At 45.1% G+C, this 25,473-nt stretch overlaps 1 protein-coding gene across 1 annotated transcript in view; it reads left to right on the top strand.

The window, feature by feature from the left end:
• LOC138535220 (kinetochore protein Nuf2-A-like) overlaps positions 1-25,473 on the top strand; it is a 528,523-nt gene that overhangs the window by 151,244 nt on the left and 351,806 nt on the right. Inside the window, exon 7 of the mRNA XM_069641278.1 lies at positions 19,726-19,799. Coding sequence (XP_069497379.1) covers positions 19,726-19,799 — 74 coding nt within the window. The remainder of the gene's footprint in view (positions 1-19,725; positions 19,800-25,473) is intronic.

Here is a 25,473-nt window from a genome sequence, read left to right on the forward strand (position 1 = left end):
TTGGAATCCATTACACATCTAGCTGAATGGGCCCCAAAGATGGAAACCTCATCATAACCCAACAGACTCATCTGTGGTCTAAGTGGGAGAAGACACTGGGAGGAAAGGTTTGTGGAAGGAGGTGAAAAGTGAAACTTAAGCCAGCTGACGTGGCTTCGTAAGAACACACAAGCTCAGTGGTTGAAGCAGGCCGTAGCAGTGCACCTCTACTTTACCGTTCCTATACTTTTAAAAATAAACCGTTCTGGAATGGTTTAGATTTAAAATAACAGTGAGCCGTTACTGAAACAGCATGCACATTTGTTTTTGCCATTCTGGGGATTCGAACCTGGGACCTGCTGGATCAGCTCCAAGCTCCCATCGCGTTGCGTGATCATAGAACTGCTTGTGTTATTTTTCATTGGCCTGCTTGGGCTAAAGCCCATTCCCAAGTCCCATTTAAAGCCCTGCTCCCACAGTAATCAGATTGTTACTTTTGCATTTAAGCAACTTAACCTGAAAATACGGCAGGCTTAGCTGTACGTGCAATTAATGGGTAGATGGCTTTAATCTTTAGCATGCCCCTTGAGAGGTGGAAATAGTGGGTATTAGAAAGGGAGTGTGCGTAAATCTGCTTACTTTGGGGACAATGAATAAAGGTAATGGGGATTTTAAAAATGCATTTTGTTTTCTTTCACTGTTTCTTTCAGCCTTTGAGTGGTGGCAGTGGCATGGAGGAACGGTGGACCAGGTTTATGGGGTTTGTATTGCGTTTGGAACGGGTCGTGATGATGGGGTTTTCTGAAGGAGCGGGGGAGGACTACCAGCGAACATAGTTCCTCTACTTCTTTTCGTACACTTGGACCACTGCATAGACTGAAATTACATAGCTTAGATAAATCCACAAAGCCAAATTCAATAACTGCGCAGCCCCTCGTTCTACGGTCAACATGGAACTTAACATCATCTGGCAAGAACATTTTTGCAGATAAATCCAAAGCCCTGACTTCTACCGCCCTTCTAATTGAGACCTATATCAACCGAAGCAATTTGGCCAAAAGTGCCTGAAGGGATTGACACGATTTCTTTGGTCCTTTTCTTAAATAAAGACAAAACAATTAACATCTCAGACTGGTATATTTTAGAGAAGAGGGGAGGGTTGAGAAATCCTGATGTCCCTAAGAGCATGACTACCTGAAATATCCAACCTGCAAGTATTGACAGTACGATAAAACAATTGGGAGTGTGCCAAAAAAATCTACCACCCAAATGAATTACACCTGGGAGGGATCAAAACACTTCTGTATGCAGCATATGCAGCAGCACAGCCCAGCCCAGCCCAGACCCTCCAAGCTGCCTCATATGCCTCGACTGTAGTGCTTGCCAAGATTGCTTGATGATCAACAAAGCCCTATCTGAAATGCCCTCAGGACCCATGTTCCCTGAAAACAGCCAGGTCATCCGCTGTAGGGTCCCGTCGAGGTCCATGGGATGAGGCCAAAGAAAAGGGTCCAGTAACAAGTCTGTAAACCAGGGGAGCAGAATCTGGGCTTCCACAGTCCTTTCCAGGGCCAATGGGTGCCATGGCTGTGGCTGCCAGAACTGAGTCACCAATGCCAGCCTTGTGCCCTGTAATTTTTTCTAGCGGAGGGTGCTTGCTACCGGGGATGATTGAGGAAAAGCGTTGTTGCGCAAGGACCCAGTCTCCAGGGCAGTATGTGTGTTCAAATGGGACAAGAACAGATCCAACTGGAAAGGCACCCACAGCCCTTTAAGCCTAAGGATCAGATATCGATGAAGTTTCCAATCCCGTTAGTCGACCCACTTAGGGTAGCACCAGTTGGCCACCAGATACATGGAACCTGCCAAGTGTTTGGCCTAAACTTGGATGCTGAACCAAAGGCAAAAATCCCAAAAGTTCTTCTTTAGGTCTGCCAGAGGGCGGGAGTGAACCCCCTCCCCCCAGTTTGTTGATGTACCTGACAGCAGCCATGTCTATCGGTTGCATTGCGGTTTGAAAACAGGTTTGTGAAAAACCTGATTGCAAAAGAGCTGGCAAGCATCTTGTGTCAAAGCCAGTACCTTGTCAAGAGGGGATGGAAATCCTTCTGCCAGGGTTTTGAGACCTACTATGCAGGAGTCCAAAGCCAGTCCTACTCCTGAGGGGGTTCAGTTAATGCTCTCCCTTTGTGCCAGTACAGCTTTGTCTCGCACCATGCCTCAGACCAACCGCCACATCAGCCCTTTGCTGCGTACATAGAAGCCATGCCAAGCACAGCAAACGCTCGCAGTCACAAACCCTTACAACCATTGGATTTATATTGGGGACGCGAGGAACAAGGCCCCCTTACATGAACGAGGACAGTCACCTTCCTGGTCAGCCATTGCCATTCCGTGGTGGGCCTGTGGGAAGTAAGTGGGTGGGGCTTATCCTGCTGCCTGTATTCTCTGCTTCCTTTAGCACATCCTGAGTAAGGACAACTGGGCCAAAATGGTCAGGGACCCAATGGAGGAATGGGCAAGGGGAGTATAAAGAGGACAACGGGAAGTAGTGTGCTATTTGGGTGAGGTCAGAAGAGGAGGTGGAAGACCAAGAGACCAGCAGGATGGAGGAAAGAGCAGGAGTGCAGAGGTGATTTTGAGATAAGGTATTGGTTAGGGAGTGAAAGTGGTACTACATTGTGAGTATGCTTGTGGTTAGGAAAAAGAGTAGGAAGTGAGTGTAAGAGGGGTGTTTGAGTTAGAAGTGGGTGAAAGAGTAAAAGTAGAATGGAGGATAATATAGTGGAGGATAAAATGGTGGAGGAGTGAGCAGTGGTGTGGGGGAGTAGTAATGTTTCTCCACCAGTGATGTTTTCTCACTGAGCAATTCATTATGGTAACCCCCTAATGCCCTCCCCCTGTATATTAGGCCCCTCTGTAGAAGGGAGATTGGATCTGCACGGTAAACCTGTAGGATGCCTACATACATATCCCCATTTGACCTCCGCATTGCAAGTACCAGAGGATCTCCATGTGTCCCTTGTACCTTCAGTTAAAGGGTGCTTCCCTTTGGCCTTAGTACATTCACAAGGATCGTATTCAAGGTGGCGGATTCCCATTGGAGCCATCATCTGGGTCAGCTACATATACCCTTACCTGGACAACCGGCTTGTGACGGCTGGATCAGACAAGTTAGGCTGCTAGGAAAGATTTTTCTTTTGCTGCTGTACTTCAATACACTTCTGTGGGACAATCTTTGTTTTAGCTTGATTTGACTGCTGACCTGACTTTACTTCCCTTGCGTTGTGCTCATGTTTATGGGGAAACTGATTAGTCCCTAAGACTATCAGTACTAGGAGACTGTCTCCCTTAGTGGAGTTCTTATATTTGTATTGCTGCACACATCACACTAAGGTGAAGTGCGATTAGGATACTTTTTGTATCCTTCATAATATTTTTCTTTTGGAACTTTGTGGTTACAAATGCAATGTGTACTGGATGGACTGGTGGTAAAGGATATTTTTCTACTGTGTTTTTGGCTTTTTTTATACTTGTGCACTTTTGCATTTTACCACATAATGAGATGGAGTACCACATACTCTAAAAATGGACGTGACATGAGATTTTCGCTGGTCTCATCCTGCATTCTCTGGTCTGGAATTGCCCTAGACTGTTTTGCCCCAGTCCACATCTGAGTCTCTGAATGTCCGTTGCTGGACAGAATGTTTGGCCAGTTGCTATCCTAATATTGTATAGCCACTGCGAGCTTGTATGGTGCAGGTCATTGCCATTGGTTGACCTGAGTGCGGTTCCAGTCCAAACCTTTAGAGGACAGATGATCGTTGGAGCCCAGAGCCCTTTGAAGAGGTGTGCAGCCTGCTGACAACCCGAGAACGACTGCTGACCAGCATCGCCTCCAGCTAAATTCTGAAAAATGCCCTGCTCCTCTGTCCTGATCTCAAGAAAGCAATGATCAGTGCTTCAACCCCTGAACCTTTGGGAACACCAGTCTCAACCCCTGCTTGAGAATCCATGCCTGATGAGCCTTTGGAAGTGTCCTTGGACTAACCTGCTCTCTCCTGGCTACCCCTCTGCAGTCAGCCCCGTTCCAAGTGCATCATAGTGACTTTGAGGATCTTCAACTTGTGCTACAAGACGCCAGCTCATGGATTTTCAGCCTTCTAGTCTTACTGAAAGCCAGACAGGCCTGCTTGTTTGCTAACAGAAGATCACCTGTCACTGCTTGATCATGATGACTTCCGTTGCAACCCACGTCTTTGGTCCCTGGAGGTCTCCTGGGGTCGCCTGCTCTGCAGAAGTCTTCTCCTTTTCGGTGCAAGGGTGATCAGCTGGGCAGTTCCTGGAACTGTAGTTGAGGTACCACGACTGACTAAATCCTGTGCCCGAAGCAGACTTCTGCACCCGCAGCCCAACCTCTGAGCCTTCCTTGACCGCACCAACCACCGAAGGACTTGTCCCCAATGAAATGTGCAACCTCTGAAATGGTCTCTCGAAATATCAGAGTTAGGAAGGAAAATTAACATACCTGTTTCGCCCCTTTCCCCCTCCATAGGGTTACATGGGTGTAAAATCCTGTCCCTATCTCTTTCCTGACTTCTATAGGTGGTGGTCTATTCAAGTTCTCCTCCTGGGCCTTTTCTAGTGTAACGGGATTGAGATAGTTACTTACCTGAACTTTCCTAAACGTTTTGGAACTCTTAATCATAACCACTGGCATCGTCCAATCACATACCTACCGGAGAAGTTTTGAACTAAAAGCTCTACGGTGGGTGCTGGGCACCATCCAATCTCAGGGCTGGTCTTAAGTGTTAGGAAAGGTTGGCAACTTTCCCTCAATAGTTGCCTATGGAACCCCAGTCCTGATTTTATTTGGTTCACCCCCAAAATTAAAATGTTATTGCAATTTCCTTATAGCACGAGAACCGCAGACATTTTAATCGATCATCAAACAGTGTAGGCCATAACCTTTCACAATAATGATGCTGATCACCTGCCATAGGCCCCTTCCCTAGGCCATGCGTTTTTTTTTACAAAGCTGAGCAAAGTGCATTGCAGCAATGCACACACATGTCTATCTTCCATATTTGTCAAACAAAGTGATCCGCTTTATCTCCAAATTAGCCTTGGTTTGTCCAACAAGTGAGTAAGATATTCCATGGAGTACATTTCCCTCGCCTTCAGTAACCATTCTGTTGTTGTGAGCACTGCAGATCTTTTCCACTGTTGTGCAACACAACTCAACTCCTAGCTGCCACTAATAACGTTTGGGTCATATAATCAAGGCCCAGGCCTTTCCCTATCCTTTTCCTCCACCTCCAGTAGTGCTAACGGGCAGTGAAGCCTAGAGACCCTATCCCGCTCCTGGATCTAAGAGAAAGCCTCTGTATCTCCACACACAACCACCACATGTGCCGGTAGTCTGCCTTCCCTGCACCACATTTCCAGCACTGTGGATTAACCCCTGGTACATCTTTGTCAATTTAGTAAGGGGGTGGTGGCCTCCCACCTATATTACAGTGAAACAGTGGTTGAAACCCCTTGCGACTCCGAACGTCCCCCAATTAGTCCGAAATAACCCTCCTGAGATCTTTTCCCCAATTTGTCCTAGCTCTGTTTTCCTCGTGAAGCTCAGCAGTTAACAGTTCTTTGTAAAGGCTAGTCAACGAAACCCTTAGACCCATTCTTCTGAATCAAAATCCTCTCAAAGGAAGTCCGTTCCATCTGCAAATTGCCCCATCTTGGATCCGTAACCGCGCCCCTTTTAGCTGCACATAGCGAAAGACTGATATTTGACCTATATTAAGACGTTCCTGTAGTTGCCCTTTATGCCACACCTGTCCTGCTTTATCCAAACATGCTGTGTACCATCCCAAAAATGTCAGGGTCTTGTTGAAATCATCCCTCAATACCGGGGCCCAAATGCAGCTCAACAGCGGCAGCCAAGTGGTGGGCCAACTTCAGGTACCACCTTCACCCAATTGTAAGCCACACAGGACCTGGGGGGTCTCCCTCAGGGCTTCCCTGTTCGAGAATGCCTCTGCCCAGAGACTCTGGGAACCTCTGGCACACAGCCGCTGCTACGCCGCCCCTCCTTCCTCCGGGGCGTCCCCTCACAGGCCATCAGAACGACGCTCTTTGTAATAGCAAAGAAAGTGGTGGCACGCTTCTCTTGCCAATTAGCCTCTCACCATCTTCAGTGAGAAAGCCACCTCTGCTCCTCCACCACTACACTTACGGTTGATGGACCTCTGCTCAGGCAGCCTTCCAGGCCCAGCTCGTGGTGCATCCTGCTCCTTCCCATTCAAGCCTTGTGTGCTCTCATGGGCGCCTCTGGGCCGCACTGTCCACTCCGGTTCCGGAAGCACCTCCAGTCCTTCCCCTTTGCCTCTGCCTTTGCCCCTCTGTTCCCCTGTTGATCCATTTCCTCTCTTGGCATCGTGCACCTGGCCACCCTCTGTCATTCGGGCCCAGGTACCTGCTCACCCTGCTGCACTGCCTCCAGGCCACCCCCTGCACTGGGGTTCTGTAGCTGTACCCATACAGTCTACTCCCAACATCTCTTCTGCACTTATCAGATATCCCTTATCTAACCAACTTTCACCTGCCACTTGCTGGCCGCACTAACATGGTTTATTGCCCTTATTTATTTACTTATTTATTCTGTTCTCTCCTCTGTTCCACACTTTCCACTACAACCCCCCCAATGCTCCCCTTCCAGGCACTTTTCCCATCTTCCCTTTTCCATGCACTTGCACTTTCTTAAATGTCACTGGGCCTAGTAAGACCGCTGTTTTCTTTTTGTTCTCCGTTGTTCACCTTCCTTTTGCCTGGTTGCGCCCTGAAATACTTGTCTATGAGCGTGATATAAATAAAATATTTAATTTGAGGATCGTTGCCTGTAGTCGGGGACGGGGTACCATACAAGGCATGTATCGGTGCAGCAATGCCCTTGTTACAGCATCATTTTCGGGAGCTTGCCATGTGAGTGCGGCAATGCCCTTTTTACAGCATGATTTTCGAGAGCTTGCAGCTCACATTGCCATTTTATCTGTGCCTCTAGTGGTCTCCCAGTCCTGACTTTTGAAGGGAAGTAAACTTTCTGTTGCTCACTTTTATGGGGATACTGATCAGTCTTTCACACTATCTGTACTGGGAATCCAGTACCGTTCAATGGGGATACATTTGTAACCCAAGCTTTTTATACGTAGTAATTTTTGTTACTTTTATATGTGCTTAAGGACAAGCTTGTGGGAGCAGTGACAGTTTTACTGTTTTTCCATTATTTCTGGTGTCCACCTTTGCGTTTACTGCATAAGGCTACTAAAATGGACTTGCCACAAGATTGTTGCTTGTTCTGTGGCCATATTGTAGTTTGGCCTCCCTCCTGCCTTCTCAGTAAAGTCTGTATACGGTTATGCACTTGCCCGTGGTTCATAGCCTTTGGAAGTGTCCCCGGGTGGATGGGTAAGTAAGCAACAGTGTACTTGACCCTCATCCCCCCTGTCCTCCAGAGGAGACTAAAGGACTTGTTCCCATGTTATGTTTAGATATCTGTGGTGGGAAAGCAACAATGTTTTTCCTAACAAAATGTAATTAACTTTTCCAATGGATTGTGTCCTCCAACATATTCCACATCTTTGACATGTAATGTCCACAGCTGTGTACTTCCGAAACTTTTTCGGCGTAGGGTGTCCTGCATTGATGGCGTCGGGCCCGATTTCCCTCAAAGGCCTCCCACTATGCAGGTCTCTCGGGTCTAGCTCAGGTTCTGTCTCTTATTGCACTGTGTGATGTGTAGATTGCATTGATGGGCCTCTCTCCCACTATACAGGTCTCTCAAACCCAGCAGGGGTTTTGTCTCCTATTGCACTGCATGATACATAGATTGCATTGATGGGCCTCCAAACTGCACTGTATGATATTTAGCTTGCATTGATTAGCTGCTCCTACTGTACAGATCTCTCAAGTCTAGCTGGGGTTCTGTCTCCTATTGCAAAACTTGAAATCGGATTGCATTGATAGGCGCCTCCCCCGCTACACAGGTCTCCACAATTTCGCTAACCTACTCACCCCAAAGTGAAATGGATCCCACCAGTAAACTACTGAAGTGACACTCCTAAGGCGTATATCCTAGCTGCAACCTCCAAGCCACTTTCCAACTAGTAGATATCCGTCTCAAACCCACATAGCCAGCTCACCGCATTTAACCACGTCCAAGGAGACGTTCACCAAAGTGAGACTCCGATAACACCAACTATATAACTACCCTCCCCATCCCCTCTCAAGACGGCAAACAAATCGAGTCGGCAACATTAACCGGAATGGTATTCACGCATTTCACTGCAGTATTTTTCATCGCCTGTTTTTTCATCACCGTTTTTATTTTGAAAAAAAACTTGGTTTTTTTTGGGGGGGGTGTTAAAAAATTAAATATATGGTTGTGGCTCTAAGGGAATAAAAAAGAAAAGGGGGGGATTCGGGAGGGGGGGTTACCCCCCAAAAAAAGATGAGTTTTTCAAGAATAAAAAAACGGCGATGAAAAAACCTGCGATGACAAATACCGCGGCGAAATAACATAGAACCGCCGGAATACCACCCAAAGACAAAGCGCAAACCAGTAGCGGACAGCCCATACCCACTACTACACCACAAGACACCCTGACCAAAGCCGATTTCAGCTGGACATCACAAACAAAAACGAAACACCTCTCAATCTTATAATGCCGCGCAAACGACCCATTTCTAGGGTAAGAACAAGAGAAGGAAAAAAAGAACAAACACTCCGGAACAGCAACAAAGAAAGACCACTACAGAACACACCCCCACAGATGGGAACAAAAATAGAACCAGCACTGAGAGAAGAGAAAAATCCCTCTACTTAACGCCATACTTCGCTGACAACTGGTCACTACAGCAAATCAACCCAACGCTGGAAGCAGCAACACCAACCAACCTAACACAAGCACGCAGAAGAAGGATGAACACAAAAAACAACAAACACACGACCGATGCCATAACACCCTACATCACCAAAGCAAGAGGAACTTCCAATTGACAACCACAACTCCCAGAAGACAAACCCGATGAGGAAAAAAACCCAAGACAGAACCCAGAGGAACTCTTCGAAAACGCTGACACCCCGAAGCCCATAGCACAACAAGAGATCGACCAGGAAGGAATCCTCAACACTGATCAGAAGACGACCTCATCAAGAAAGTCCAAACCAAACAACGCCTCCAAACTCCACTGCAATCTAATAAACGCAAAATCCATGTCAAAACACTCAACAGAGATCTTCAATCTACTCGACAAGAACGGCATGAACATCCTGTTCGTGACAGAAACATGGCTGGATGACAACTACAAAATCACGCTCCAAGGCTGCCTACCAACTGACTTCAAATAAACAGAAAAAAACAAAAAAGGAGGAGGCATCGCAATAGCATTCAAAGAACACCTAAGAATAAAAATGGATGAACCACTCAACATCCTCAACTGCGAACCCATGGTAGTACACCTAACAACGAGCCCAAAAACCGACATCACTTTCATCCTGATGTATAGACGACCGACATATGATGCAACCTTCGTCGACAACTTCATAGAAGCCATCACCAACTTAGCCATCAACCACAAACACCTAATCATCCTGTGGGACATCAACATCTGGATTGAAGACAATCCCGTCAACTCCCATAACTCACTGACTGAACAGCTTGCTACCATGAAACTATGACAACTAGTGAAAGGGGCAACGCACTCGGCAGGACACACCCTCGACGCAATTTTCACCAATGAAAACCTCATCACCACGGCACCACCAATACAAATACTGTGGAGCGGCCACCTCACCATTCCATTCGTGATCACTATGCCTACCCAAATATACATCCAACCTCCTAAGATCACAACCACCACAAAAAGAAACTGGAAACACGTCAAAGAAAGCAACCTATTCGAACAACTGTAACTAACAAAACCCTCAATTACAGAACTAGAGCTATCTGACCTAGACGGGAAAGCGGACTACTACACAAATGGACTGCAGATACAATAGATGAGATCGCACCAGAGAAACCATTCACCCCATCAAAAAAAAAAGAGCAATGGCAAAATGGTTCACGCATTATTAAACACCATGAAAAAGGAAAACAAAAAGATGGAACTGGAATGGCGGAAAGGATACAACCCAGACAAAAAAACACTATTCAAAAACAAATCCGTGCATATAAGAAGGAAATTCAAAAGGCGAAGAGAAGGCATTGATGACCGAATCGCCAATGCCACCAACACACAAAAAGAAATGTTTAACATCATTAAAGAGATGAGAAACCCACCAGGCTGCGATAACACCCCAAACCCCTCAGAGAAACTATGCAATGACCTGGCAGACCACTTAAAAAAAAAAATCAATGACATCCGAGAAACCATACAAAAAGAGACCAACCAACCACAACATACAACCAAACGAACCAAACACAGAGCCACATAACCAACTCAAAAATTATCCTCAAATATCAGCTGAGGCATTCGCAATGCTGGTAAAACGCAGCAAGAAAGCTGGATCACCCATGGATCCTTGTCCCCCGGACATCTACAAATCAATCTTTGCACAAGGAACGCCAGCAGAATATTACAGAAACCTTCTAAATCGATCATTAGCAACAGGGTCCGTACCAAGGATCTTCAAAACAGCATATAGCAAGCCACTTCGAAAAAACACCAGTAGCAACGTAGAAGACCGCTCCAACTACAGGCCGATCTCAAACATTCCCTACCCGGCAAAACTCCTGGAAACCTATGTTTATAAAGTTACCCAAGAACACGTAGAAAAACACCACCTGCTAGACCAAGCTCAAGTCTGCTTCAGACCAGAAAGAGGAACCGAAACTGGACTACTATCCATCTGGGACGACCTAAAAACGAACGCAGACTCTAACACAACCTCAGCCCTTATTCTGCTAGACCTCTCTGAAGCCTTTGACAGAGTTAGCCATGACACCCTGACCAAAAGACTATAAGACACAGGCATAGCAGACACAGCACTACTCTGGACTAAATCATTCCTAACAGACAGAACAGAAACCGTATGGATTAAACCCTTCAAATCCACTCCAAGAGTTAACAACTGTGGCGTGCCACAAGGATCCTCACATTCGCCACTATACTTCAACCTCTACCAGACTCCGTTCATCAGAATCTTCAAAAAATACAACATTACTTGCTACAACTACGCTGATGACACTCAAATCATCTACAAAATCAAAGACACCGAAGCAGATCATTCAGCTCTAATTGACTGTCTGAAAGAAGTCCTCAACTGGATGAATGCCAGCAACCTGAAAATCAACCCAGGAAAGACAGAAATCATGATCATAACCAAAGACCAAGAGAACAAAACCGCCATCCCGTGGCCAACGAAAATGGGAACCACACCGACCCCATCTAAGGTAGTAAAAAGATCTAGGAGTCCTGATGGACAACACCCTAACCTTAGAACCACAAATAAATGCAACAGTGAAGAAATGTTTTTTCCTCCTCCGCGCAGCCTCTGCAGAAGCCTGCCAAAAGTGGAACAAAGGGCTCGACTTTGGTTGGAGTTACAAAGGCGAACACAAACGCCATTTTAAAACCGAGTCCTGACAAAGACCCAACCGGGGAATAAATATTAAATAAATAACCCGGCGGTATCTTTAACATTGCACCAAAAAGTGGTGCGTTTAAAATGAATGGGAAAATTCCATAGTAAATATTCCGGTGGAATATTTCGCGTGGTAACCACTGCCACCAGCCAGAAACTCGACAAGGGGGGGGACTGCACAGTGCCCCCTCGAAAAACAGACCCAGGGGCAATCTAATTACCCCTACCAGTACTTCCACAATATGATGGCTTGTACTGGTTCTGTTCCCAATTAAGACTAGTCAAGTCAATGGTGACTTTACATTCCCTGCGAGACAGTAGTCAGTCCCAGGGTATGGAGTCTGTGTTTGGGGGTCACTATGACACCCCTGTGTTACTGCACTGAGGGTGCTGTGTAACACACTTACCAAAAACACATGAAGCCCTATGGAGTAAAAGACCCCATAGCCCATAAAACACATTACAAAGTCAAAGGACATTCTCAAATCATGTCTAAGAGTGGGAGAAAAAGAGTCTCACTCTTAGCAGGAGAAAAAATTAAACCCTCAAAAATCCAGCAAAGCTGCTGGGGGACACACTAGGTTTGGTAAATTAGCCTATACAGAGAATTCTCCCTAACATTATCATTTGTTATGTGCTAGTTGCCTACTGTATTTACGTCAAACAAGCCCATTGCTGAGAATTTACCTTTAGCAAATATTGCCTTACATTCAATTGCGCTTGCTGAGAAAGCCAATTTAACGGCTGTTTCTCATGAGTTAATATTGATTGCGGGTAAAGTCGGTTAACTGCTGCCTCCTATGATTAAATATTACCTGCGGGGCAAGCTGTTTTAGCTGGTCTCTCCTACAACCTAACCACCACAAGCTGCCCAGCCTGCCTGCCAGCGCGCACCACCACTATCCGACCCCTCATCCATAGCCAGAATGTTAACAATCCTATCGTTATAATGTTCCTGTTCTGCATAATGCCCCACTCCATGCCCTGCACAGGAGGCCACTTCATCAAAGTCAATAATGGGTTAGCAAGGCTAGGATGCCAGCGGCACCACCCAGTACCATGTCCCCCCACTTCCTGCCCTCCCTAGCCCCTCTCCCCTCCACCACTGTTCACAACCATAACGACAGGACCATGATCATCACCCCATCAAACCACACCAGCCCGAGTTTGACCCACCACCTCACTACAACCCCCCCTGACTCTAGGACCAACAACAAAACCATACCATCATTCGGCACCACCAGACTCAACAGACTCCCGAGTCAGAACTAGTGCCAACTACCAAAGACCAACGACTAAGCCCAATAGAACCACAATTAGGCCAATCTCAAGAACTACTTCGCCCATTGACTGCCAAAGCATTACCCACCCCCATCAACAAAGCAAACCTACTACTAAGTTAAACAGCCCTACACAGTGCCATAATCCTAAAACCACACCACCACAGGTCCTCGCTCACAATATAAAAGGCGCACTTATCAATGCCCGATCACTCGGAGCTCACGCCATAGAAATCCATGACCTCATCATAGATCAACAACTTTATATGCTAGCGATCACAGAAACCTGGTTAGACCCAGCTGCAGTTCCACTACTGACCATTGCCATCCCACAAGGATACCGTATCCTTAGAACAGACAGAAACAACATCCAAGGAGGAGGAGGAGTTGCCATAATAGCCAGAACCGCGTTACAATATAGAGCATGCCCATTGGAACAAATACAGGGCTATGAACTCCTGTTAGTCAAATTCACGTCCAACCCTAAAACCACCACACATTTCTTAGTGGTATATAGATCTCCTAATAAAAACACACACCCTAGCCTAGACATCCCACTATTGCTCACACCCATCATCAAGCCCAAAACTAAATGTGTCATCCTAGGGGATATTAATTTAGGATTCGGAGACCTCTCTGACACGGAAGCTACCGCCTTCCACACAGCTATGACGGACATGAATTTTGTGCAGATGATTAATGAACCCACTCACCCTAAAGGCAGAACGCTGGACTGGATTCTCACCTTTAATTCCCAAATCACCAGAGATTCTATCCACCCTGTAGAGTGGTCTGACCACTCTGTCATCAGTTTCACAAATGAGACTAGTAGTACCGACCCCACTAGTCCCAAACACCTTCGAAACCAGAAATATTAAAAAGCTCTCGGCTGACAATCTATCCCTGCTCCTGAGCTCCATACTGAACATGGTCACACCAAATACAAAGAAACCAAGCTACCTAGCGGATTGTTACCAACAATGCCTCTCCCAAACCATCGACTCACTTGCCCCTGTTACCACAAAAACACGTAAACCGGAAAAACGTTCCTGTTTCTGGTTTGATGAAGAACTAGTTTCTCTCAGGCGCGTGAAAAGATCACTCGAACACAGACACAGAAAAACCAATAGCCCAGAATCAGCACTAGCCTTTGAAGCATCCAACAAAAGATATGTCGGCTATAATCGCTCATAAAGCCAACACGTTCAACCAGCGCATCACCAACGCCAATTCTGATAGTAAAGAACTATTCGCCATCCTCAGAGAACTAGATAACCCCGGCCAAACCTCAGCACCACACAATAACAGTAAAGCTTGGTGCACCACAATACAAGATGCATTTGCTTCTAAAATAACGCTCCTACAAAAGAAAATTGACAGTAAAAAAATACTGCTTGCCGAAAAATCTTCTCCTAAGTTAGCAACCATCACTCCAACCACCCCCTCATATGCCCCATTTCACTTCACCCCAGTCACCAATAAAGAAGTATTAGATACTATTGCCAAACTCAAAGCCTCCAACTGCAAAGAAGATACTTTTCCATCCCACTTAGTTAAACTATGTGCTCCCACTTTAGCTCCCATCATTACCGATTTGTCAATGCCTCTTTTAGTTCCAACCTAGTCCCGGCCAGTATTAAAAAAGCATGGGGTACACCCCTCCTCGAGAAACCAACATTGGACCCATCTATGCCCACCAATTACCGGGCCCATAACCACTGTCCCATTTCTTCTAAAAATCATAGATAAAATCGCATATTCCCAGATCCAAAACCACTTAGAACACAACCTACTTTTGGGGGAACGACAGGGTTCCGACCGAACCATAGTACCGAAACAGCTCTACTCGACCTGAAGATCCAAATGGATGCTTCCAGAGAGTCAGGTAACCTATGTCTAATTATGCTACTAGACCTATCAGTGGCCGTCGACTTGGTCGACCATGATAAACTCTGTGCCACATTAGCCAATAACTTCAACCTGTCTAATGATGCCACAGACTGGATCAAATCCTTCCTCGCAGATAGGACCTCAAGAGTGGCCATTGGTAAAGAATCAGCCGACCCTTTACTGGTCCCATTGGGCGTCCCACAAGGCTCCTGCCTATCACCTACTCCCTATAACGCTTACTCCAAGCTTCTCTTCGCAGTACTGGATGCTATGGGTGTCATCTACACCAACTTCGCAGATGACACCCAAATCCTCATCCCCCTAACAGGAAACCATGAGCAAGACAGTGTCTATCAACAATATATACTCACTAATACAAAATTGGATGGCTAACAACCGCCTCTGTCTCAATGATGACAAAACAGAGTTACTAATACTAGGATCACCATCTAAAATCGCCTCCTTAGAGTCTGCCTACTCTGCCTTCACCATTGATGGCACTACAATCCCAGTACTTAAACAGGTGAAGACACACTGCGTTTATTTAGACACCTCTTTAACAATGACCAAACAAATCAGAACTTTAGCATCCTCCACGTCCTACACGTCCAAACTCATCTCCCTCAGCCGCAAATTCCTTACTGCCAAAAACTGCGTTACCTTAGCTAGAGCACTTATACTCTCGAAGCTTGATTATTGTAATGTCCTCTTCCTACGCACCTCCAACACAAACTTAGCTAAACTCCAAATTATGCAGCGGAGCGGCACTCGGCATAAAGAAATCCAACCACATTGCCAATATCAGAAGAGAAAACCATTGGCTCCCCATCAAAGCCAGAATACTCTTCAAAACCCTCAGTATCACCCACAAATTTATCACCAACAAAGCGCCTAAATACCTCCTCAACACAGTCACCAAGACAAATCATACCAGACTCCTCAGATCGAACAATAGCGAAAATCTAGAAGTCCCACGATATATAAAAGAGAAAAAGCAGGCTGGAGCAGCTTCAAAGTACTCGCACCCAGGCACTGGAACGCCCTCCCCGTCAACATTAAGAAGGAAACTTCCTTCGCACAACTCAAAAAATTACTCAAAATCTGGTTATTCAACCAGTTCTAACATACTCATATTACTTGACCATCCAGGTCTGAATCCCTGCGCTATTGTATATAATTGTATATAAGTGTGTTATAAATGTATGCATGCATCTCTGTGCCTGATCTCAAGACTGTACCTTGCCATTGTCTGTAACTATGCCGCGATACCTCTGGGTCCTGGGCATATAATAAATGTAATAAATAAACAAATACATGCCCATCGTATGAGCAGACTCTTGTTTATGGTTGGATTTTTAATACCGTAGGTGGTAGACATTTCTCTAGCAAAGTTGCTTCCAAGGAGTTGTCCCATTGGAATGCCACTGGAGTCCTCAAGGCTTAATAAGTTAAGGGTGCCCACCACACTGTCCCCATGTTTGTCCTCTAGAGCGGCTGTATCGGTTCCGCTCAAGGCTTTTCTGAACATAATAGCCTCTTACTCCCAGAATGTTTCTGTATTTAGTACTTCGTCTCTTCAATCTTTTGAATCCTCCAGGCTTTGTCTACTCTGCATCCTAGACGGGTCTCTTTCCGTAGCTTGAAGTGTCAGTGGGCATGTAGATGGGGGTAATTATTTCAAAACCATCTGCTGAGTCCCTGCCAATATATTTGGATTGTATATCAGACTAGCACAAAATGGGAAGAAAGAGGGAGCTAAGTGGTGGGCAGAGGAAACTTAAGCTGGAAATCTATATATGCTAACTGGCCAAATAACCGGAGACATCCCAAGTGCCTAAACTTGGCACAGAGGTGACCAGAATTCAATCTTGGACTATTTCCTTGACTTGCAGAATGTCTGACAAGGCATTATCAATGGAAGTAATCCAAAACGCAAAACAGTGACTACGACCTTGTAAAATTAATTTGGAATGAGCCATGGGAGATAGATACAGAAAGTTAGCCAGTAAATAGAGAGGTGGAGACAAAGCGACACAGACTATCAGCTGAAGTTACACAGCTGACCAAAAAATATGTGAACGGAGTGAACGAAAAAGATATCCGACTACACTCTCTTACTGTTAAGCTTTGTGGGAAATGGGCTCCTCAATTTTAAGCCTAATCATTCTTATGGCAATGAGATTGTTGAACAAAAAAAGAAAATGAGTAAAGATATTGCCGAAATGAAAAACCTGCCTGCTCTAATACACACGAAATGCTGGCGAAATAGGAAACGGCAATACAAAAATTGGCTGATGTCCCATAGAGGAGTGATGATGCAAAGAGATGCAGAGACTATGCTTAGATTAGCCTCGTTAAATGATACTAGATGACTGGCATATCCTAAATGAAAGTAAACTCCACCAGCAGGCAGCCCAAACAGTCCCGGAAACAAAGTGGATTGAACACTTGGGAGGCCTGTTTCCCAAACCAGATGATAAGGCAGATATCCCTGATTGTACGGATTGGAATGTAACAATTACTTGGGAGGAGGTGGTGGATCTGATGGGAAGGCCAGTAGCTCACGCGCCCCCGTACCTGCGTTATTAGATGTACTGGGAAAATTGTTTGCAATGGGTCTATTAAAAAAATTACAGACCTGGGCTATGAAACCTGACCAACGACAGACGGAATTTGTTAAAGGAGTTGGATGCTCTGTAAAGCTATTTTTGGTTTTCTTTATTAAAAATTAAAGCTCTCCGGGAGGGGGACACCATTCTACCTTGCCTTCATCGACCTAGAACGGGCGTTAGCTGGAATAAGTCGACCTCCTGTGGGTAAAGGGTAGCAGCTTGGGGATGCCCAATTGGACCAATCTGCGCAATGGAGGAACTGTATTCAAATGCGGTTTATAGTGACGATTTCGAATTAAATAATTTCGAATGCCAAAATGTAGAAAAAATTATAATTTTTTTAAAAATTTTTTTTAAATGGGGGGATTCCCCTCCCAATCCCCCAACCCCTTTTTTAACCTTTTTTTTTTTAACTCGCAAAAGGAAAAAAAACATGTAAATTAAAAAATAAGACATTCGAAAAAGAAATGTAGGTATCATTTTTTTGACATTTTTGTCATTCGAAATTATTATTTTGACATATTAACTGGATACCTTCAAATGCATCTATTCAAGTGAGATGAAGCCAAGCAGGCCTTCTGACAAAAGAAATCTGGTACAATCGGAGGCTTAAAGCAAGGCTGCCCATTAGCAACAGCACCATTTAACTTGCTTATTTCGGACTATAGGAACATTTCCACCAAGAATAGCAATTGCACCGAAAGGATGGTTACATTATGCTGATGACCTTGTCATTGACCAGACCCTAATTGGCCTGCAATGAAAGCTAACAATGTTGCAGTTGTATGTAGATTGCAATGGCCGCAAGATAAATGCAACAAAGTCGGAGGTATGAATCTTTCAGCCAATGAGGGCAAAAAGAAAAAGGCTCCGAGTATGGACATTGGGAGAAGCTGTAATCCACCCAACGGAAGATATGTTTTTGGGAATAAATGTGAACGTGAATCCTAGGGACATTGAGAATGAGGGAATTAATACTGGAAATAAAAAAAATTGGCGAATCAAGGCAGGAAGATTCACACTAAACATGGGAGATTTTTGATGGTCCCACTGATAATTTATAACCAAAAGGCAGCACCAATGGTGCAGAGGCATTGTTGGGTGTGTCATGGAAGATTTGTGAAGCTCTGGAAGGAATGTTTGGCTAAAAGTACTAGGCTTCCCAAACTGTGTACCAATGGCAGTTATCAGGTATGAACTTGGTCTCGTATCATTGCATGTAAGGGGAGTTTGAAACTCTTTATCCCTTTTCCGGAAGATGATCTTTGAAGACAGCCCAGCTCATTTCGAAATATTAAAAGCTGGGTGGGAAAAGGATGGGACGATGAAGCTGTGGTTCTGTGAATTAAAAATGTTAACAAAGATGGGTGCAACAGAGCAATAAGTAAAAATCCTGACTCTGTGAAAACAATTTCATGGGCAAACGACTGGACAGAAAAGTGGGAGAAAAAAAACAATTACAAACTGTTTCAGCATCTGAGGGGGACGTCAAACATCTTAAGACTGCCAACATATTTGCAAAAATTCCCCAGTAAATGCCACTGTGAGAGATTTATTCGGTTTCAAATTAAACTGCTACCCACCAGGGAAATCCTTAGTTGCAGGAATCGAGGGATGATCATCGACAGCATATGTCGATTCTGCATGAAGTATGTAGAATCACTGAAACCTCCAATCATGGACTGCCCCAGGTTGAGGGACTGGACATCAATATGTTTGGGTGAGTGTAGATGGGGAAGCATAGATCAGAGTGATGAAGAATGTGTGGGAAGTGTTACGCCGGGGCACAGATTTTAGGTTGAAGTGTGCTCTTACAAGATTCCTAAACAAAATTCTTAAAGAAGACATATGTGTTAATGAAGAATGGATCTAGTGGAAAATAGAGGGGGACGGGACACAAAATGTTTTTAAGATGTAGCGAAGACAATGGTTGTTTTTAAAACTGTTGGGACCTATTTCTTTTTTCTTTTCTTCATTGGAAACAGAGAAGCATTGTCTCTTTGTTTCTTGGATGATGTATTCGCTGCTTATTTATGGAATGATGGATCAATGTAAGTGATGGATTGATTTGTTAAATGTTTGTAATAAACTGTATAGAAAAAAACAATATCGGACTAGTGAATGAAGAATCTGGAGGGCCAATGAGTTAACTGTTTTGTGAGTTTGCCTATGTGAATGCTGACCATCAGATGCAGAGATTCAACATGTCGATTGCCGTGCCACTTACACTTGGCCTACTTACAGTTTGAAAGTCATGATGATCATTCACATTCAACACTTTGTGAATACTAACCATTTAATAAATTGTCTTGTTTTATAGAAATCATCCTTAGAAAATTTGCAACAGGTCCAGAATGCAAACAAGGAAGTAGAGATGAAAATAAAGAAACTTACGTAAGTGCAGTATTTTAAAATCCTATTAAGCAATTGTTCGTACTTCCCAAGAATTCCATTTTAAAAGGAAACTGCCTCTTCTTCCTTTGCACCTCATCCCCCATCCCACACAAACTGTGAAGGAGCTTTAAACTATTAGTTAATTAGTTAATATAATCGTCCATTTTATATGTGGTCAAAGGATTTAAAAAACTGTATTTAGGTAACAGGCAGACCGGTAGTACATGATGTTCCGTCTTACTCATTAATACAATTGTTAGTGTTCTTACAGATACAAGATTCTTTTGCAAATCCAGTTATTCGGTTACATTTTATTACATTTTACTGCTGTGTGGCTTTCACATATTGCCGGAATGGTCCCCAAATATCCTTAGGTTTTCTCATTGTCGCTACTGTTACGACATATCCCTCCTCCCTTTCGTGTATATAGGTCAATTCTCTGAGCCATTCACGTAGTGTTTGTGCTGATTTGGATTTCCACTGCAATAATATACACTTCTTTGCTATAACACTTAACCTTTCCAATATCTCCCAACAAATATTTAAGGGGAAGGAGGGTGGGAGGGATCTTCGTCATTGCTTGTAGTGCCTCAGCAACTTCCTACCAGAATAGTATCCCTTTTGGACCGCTCCAAAACATATGGATTGTGTCTGCTCCCTCTTGTCTCACATTTCATACATTTGTCTGACACCTCCCTGGAAAATATCGTGGTACCTTTGCTGGGCTGTACTGTAGTCTATTTAGTACTTTAAACTGTATAAGCTGTAAGCGGGCATTGAGTGAAACATCCTTAGACTGCAGTATCTCTGCCACTTAGTCTCATCTATATTTGCTGAAATGTCCCTCTCCCAGGGCTCTGGCTCCTGTGGAAACAACGGCCACCTCTTCCACACTGGTGCTCACATTCTATAATATTGCAATGTCACAGGTTATCTGCCAATTTTAATTTGTATTCCTCCTCAGTTACAAATCTGTCCTCTGGGTATAGATCTGCCAGCTTCATTACCGTCCCTGAGTCCCACGAGATTTGAACATCTATATCGAATCTAGGGGGGGGAGAGCCGGACAGGTACACAGGGTGAACTTTGCCACTATAGGGGGCGGTTACACCTAAGCGTTGAAATATTCTGTGCCATGCATTTACTGTCACATGCACCGAATCAAACTCGCATGAATCCGCTTTAAGGTCTTTTGGGGCTGCTGCATAGTGCTCCAGGCCTATGTGTCGAGTGCTGGTATCCATTCGGTACCTAAATCCTGCATAGTGAGGCTGCGCTACTACAGTTCAAAATCCAGGGCTGCTAGTACCCCACGCGCCTCCCATCACCTGGTCATAGGGCTCGGTCAATGTCTCCAATTCATGCAGGCCGTCCCACCCTCCTAGACAAATTGTGTTGCCAATGATCGGACTTTAACGAAGAATGTATGCCCTGGCCATATTGGGATAGTGTTAAAATAATATAGTAGTTTAGGCACCACTGCCATGTTGAGCAGCGAGATCCTACCGTATAGTGACAACAGGAAACCATAACCCCCTAGATATTTTAAACTAGTTTTAGCCCACCAGAATCCGCATAGTTCTTCCTGTTCGACTGTGCCTTCAGTTAATGGGAACAGCTCCGATTCTGTGGTGTTAATCTTGTATCCTGAATAATGTGTGAACCTGGCTACTTCTTCCATGACTGGTTTGATGTTTGTCCCGGGGTTCGTCAAGTATAATAAGGTGTCGTCGGAATACAAGGAAATTATCTGTCTGTTAAATTTTTCCGAATAAGCTTGCGCTTCGAGAACTACAGCGCGCTTCAGTATTTCCTTTGCCAAATATACGAAAATGTCTTAGTCACCAACTACCCAGAAGACCGGGTTTAAAAAGTGTCAAAGGGGGGGCCCTACACTGAAATATTTGGGGATCAACCTAACGAGAGACCTAGCACAGCTCTATGAAGCACATTTCCCACAGCTTCTCGGCGCCCTCAAAGTCGATCTCACAAAATGGAAATCGCTCACAATCTCTTGGATGGGGCGCCTAAATGCAATCAAGATGGTGAGCCTCCCACGCTTTCTATACCCCTTTCAGGTTGTACCCATCACAATCCCAGACCACTTCTTCAGACAGGTCAAAAAGGTCATACTAGAATTCTTGTGGGACGGGAAAAAACGCCAGATACCATAAAACATTTTAATACTCCCAAAGGAGCTCGGAGGAGTAGGGCTACCGGATATAGAACGATACTACCAGGCAACACAACTTAGAATCCTGATCCCACACCTCCGCGATAGAAAGGATCTACAATGGGTCCAGCTGGATAACGACAACTTGGTCCATGTGACCCTCGCAGAATGGCTATGGGTCCCCAGGTCGAAGCTCACAAGACGCTTGCGAGATCACCCAATACTCAGAACTCTATGGAACATCTGGAAGAAAGGGAAGGGAATGTCTGGAGTCGCCACGTGGCCTTCTCCCCTGAGCCATCTCTGGTCCCCCGGGATCCGAGAAGAAATCCCCGAACACGCCAGATACCAAACCTAGTTTGATGCCGGACTAGAGAGAGTTGGCAGCTGTAGAGAAAAGAGAAATTCATTATGATCTCGGAACTAGAAGAAGATCTCCAAATTCTCCCGATCTTCCTGTACCTGCGCTTAAAAGGGGTGCTACCGAGAAGAGAATGGAAGGCCACCACGCAGAGAGAGCATACACCTTTTGAGGCGATCTTGGATACAACCAACTCATCTAAAGGCTTAATAGCCCGCATGTACAAGGCCCTAATCACTAAAGACCATACCCGAGTCTTCGTCTCAAGGAGAGATGGGAAAGAGACTTTGACAGAGACTTTGACCAGCGAGCCTGGGACAAAACCTGTGAAACGCCGGCGAGGATATCGATTGCTGCCCAGTATAAACTGCACGCTATAAAATTACTCCACAGGTGGCAATACGATCCACAAAGACTGTCTAATATGTTCCAAACTTCCAGTCCGAGATGTTGGCGACAATGTGGTATGGACGCCGACTATTGGCATATCTGGTGGACATGCCCCAAAGTCTGCATTTACTGGCAAGAGGTCCTGGGATGGATTAAGCAGTTAGATGGCATAGAGAGGGATATTTCCCCCCTCTTGATTCTTTTCCGTCTCGAAGAAGACGACAAATTGGTTAGGGCAAAGGGACTACTTCCCCCCTGCTACTGGCAGCAAGAGCCGGCCTAGTTATCAAGTGGAAATCCCCGTGCCTGCCAAACAAAAAGGACTGGTTACAAATTGCCACGAATATATACACGATGGAAAAAATAACGGCAACCCTGCACGATAAGCCTGCACGTCATGAGGAAGCATGGAGCGACTTTACGGAGCTCCACATCAATGGCCCTGCCACAAGCGACTCACCACGCCAATGAAAGCGGCTGTTGATTTGCCCCACCAGAGACTGAGCACCCAATCTTGCAGTGTCTATTAACCATGCCTGTCACAAACGTTATCTTTGACTCATGATGTCAGTGAAGACCAGAGATAAACATCACACCGCCCATTATGGCTTACTATAATAAACACCACACCCGCCTTATGAGCAAGGACAAGGGGAGGGAGGGGGGGCAGGGATTTCAAATGTTCACCCATTAGAATGGGACATGCTGTTATTGTTAGAACATTGTGCGGGTGGAACAAAGTATTCTTGAGATGTAACTATGTATGTTTAAAAATGCATCCACCCAGACGTTCACTTCTAATGTTAAAACCAATAAAAATAAATTTGAAAAAAAAGAAGAAAAAAAAAGTGTCAAGACTGCGATGCCAAGATGTCGCTGACCAATCCTCATCCAGTATACTTGTGGTATCTCGGTGTGGAACACAAGACCTCGGCCTGCTGAAAGTATCAATCGATGACCGTAAAAGCTCTGAAGGAGCATAAGGGGAAATTGGCACTAGGTAGATTTCCTAAGAAATCCCCATCAACTACTCCGTCAAAGAAACTTTTTTCTGCCTATGCGAGAGGCGACTCTCCTCGAAGAAAGAAGGCAAAAAGGTCCAGGTCAAGAACGTGGCTCCTACCACTCGTCGAAGAGGAGGCACCATAAGTTGTCTACTTAGACGTCCTTGTCCAACTCCTCTCCTGAGAGAGCTATATCCTGTCCCGCTAAGGCCTCCAGTGGGAAGCATTCAGGCTAGAAATGCTTAAAAAATTTGAGAACCAGAAACCCTCGACAAGCCATGCTCCTACCGCTTTCCTTTCCACCACTGTATTTTTTCCAGTATCGGCCCTCCGACCACAATGTACCCCAGTCATCTGCACTTATTGTTATTATCATGTATGTCTATAATCTGTTGTAACCTGCTCCAAGTCTCTGGCACCCAGTTACCTTGGGGTTCGGCGCGCTGTATAAATACAGAAACTAAACTAAACCTCTAAAGCTGGACGAAGGCCAGATCCACATTGAGAGCAATCGAGGCCTTGACACGATGAGAAATCATTGAAGGATCCTTCGAGTCATAAATTGAAAGACAAGTTGAGGTTGTCAGCACCATTGATGCCAGCTGCGCCATCAACACCAGTGGTGCCATCTCAATCTTCGGTGCCATCAAAATCAAAAACCTCTTCCTCAAAGACATCGACTCCTCGGGCATCGACGCCTTTACCTGAAAAAACCTTTACTCCTTTACCAAGAAAGGATTTCTTTAACTCTGTGGCCTCTATATCTATTTATCTATAATGATGCACCCATTGAGTTACAGTATGGAACACCAAATGTTCCCAATAGCTTAATTTCAGAGGAGGCCAGACTGAAATATTTATATGAAAATTTGCAGACAGCCAGTGGCATAGACACTTCACCGGAATTAGAGTTTGGAAAGCCTGAGTCAGGTGAACATGCCGATGCCTCTTACAAGCAGTTGATGACCAGGGTAGTGGATTACCTGGGATGGAGCATGACTGCCCTCCCTTTCGAACAAGATGACCTTACAGACATCCTTTATAAAGGTCTTCAAAAGGATCCCATTTTACCTTTTCACATTGCTCTTAGAAGAGAGTAAGTGCCAATTGGGAAGCACCAGAGTCAATTCCCGCAGTAAATAAGAACTTGACAAGAAAATATCATCCATCAAGTAGTGACCCCAGCTACATATGAAAACACCCTACCCCAGAAAGTCAGGTGGTGCAGGCAGCAACCACTACACGAGCTGGGGGTAGATCTCTATCTTCAGCTGGGGCCTCCCTCTGGAACAGCCTCCCTGCCACTCTAAAACCTGAGGAGTACCATCTCCGGTTCCGGAAGCACCTCAAAACCTTCCTCTTTGCTTCTGCCTTCGCTCCCCTTCTCCCCTGCTGATCTGCTCTCTTGGCACTGTGCACCTGGCCAACCTCTGTTCCCTGGGCCCAGGTACCTGCTCACCCTGCCACTTTCCTGCACTGGGGACTGCATCTGTACCCATACAGCCTCCCCCTGCATGTTTCTTCTTTTTCTGCCCTTATTCAGACTTACCCAGTCTGCTGCCTTAAACACAGCACTTGCCACTTGCTGGCTGCACTACCACAGTTTGCCTCAATTTTCTATTTATTATATTTATCTGCGCTCCTCGGCTTCTACACTTTCCACTCTCCCCCTTCCATGCACTTTTCCCCTTTTTTCCCTTTCGCATGCACTTGTGCGTTGTCAATGGGCCTAGTAAGATCGTTTTT

The sequence above is a fragment of the Ambystoma mexicanum genome, chromosome 1q, assembly GCF_040938575.1.
Source record: "Ambystoma mexicanum isolate Mex_15411 chromosome 1q, UKY_AmexF1_1, whole genome shotgun sequence".
Classification (NCBI taxonomy): domain Eukaryota; kingdom Metazoa; phylum Chordata; class Amphibia; order Caudata; family Ambystomatidae; genus Ambystoma; species Ambystoma mexicanum.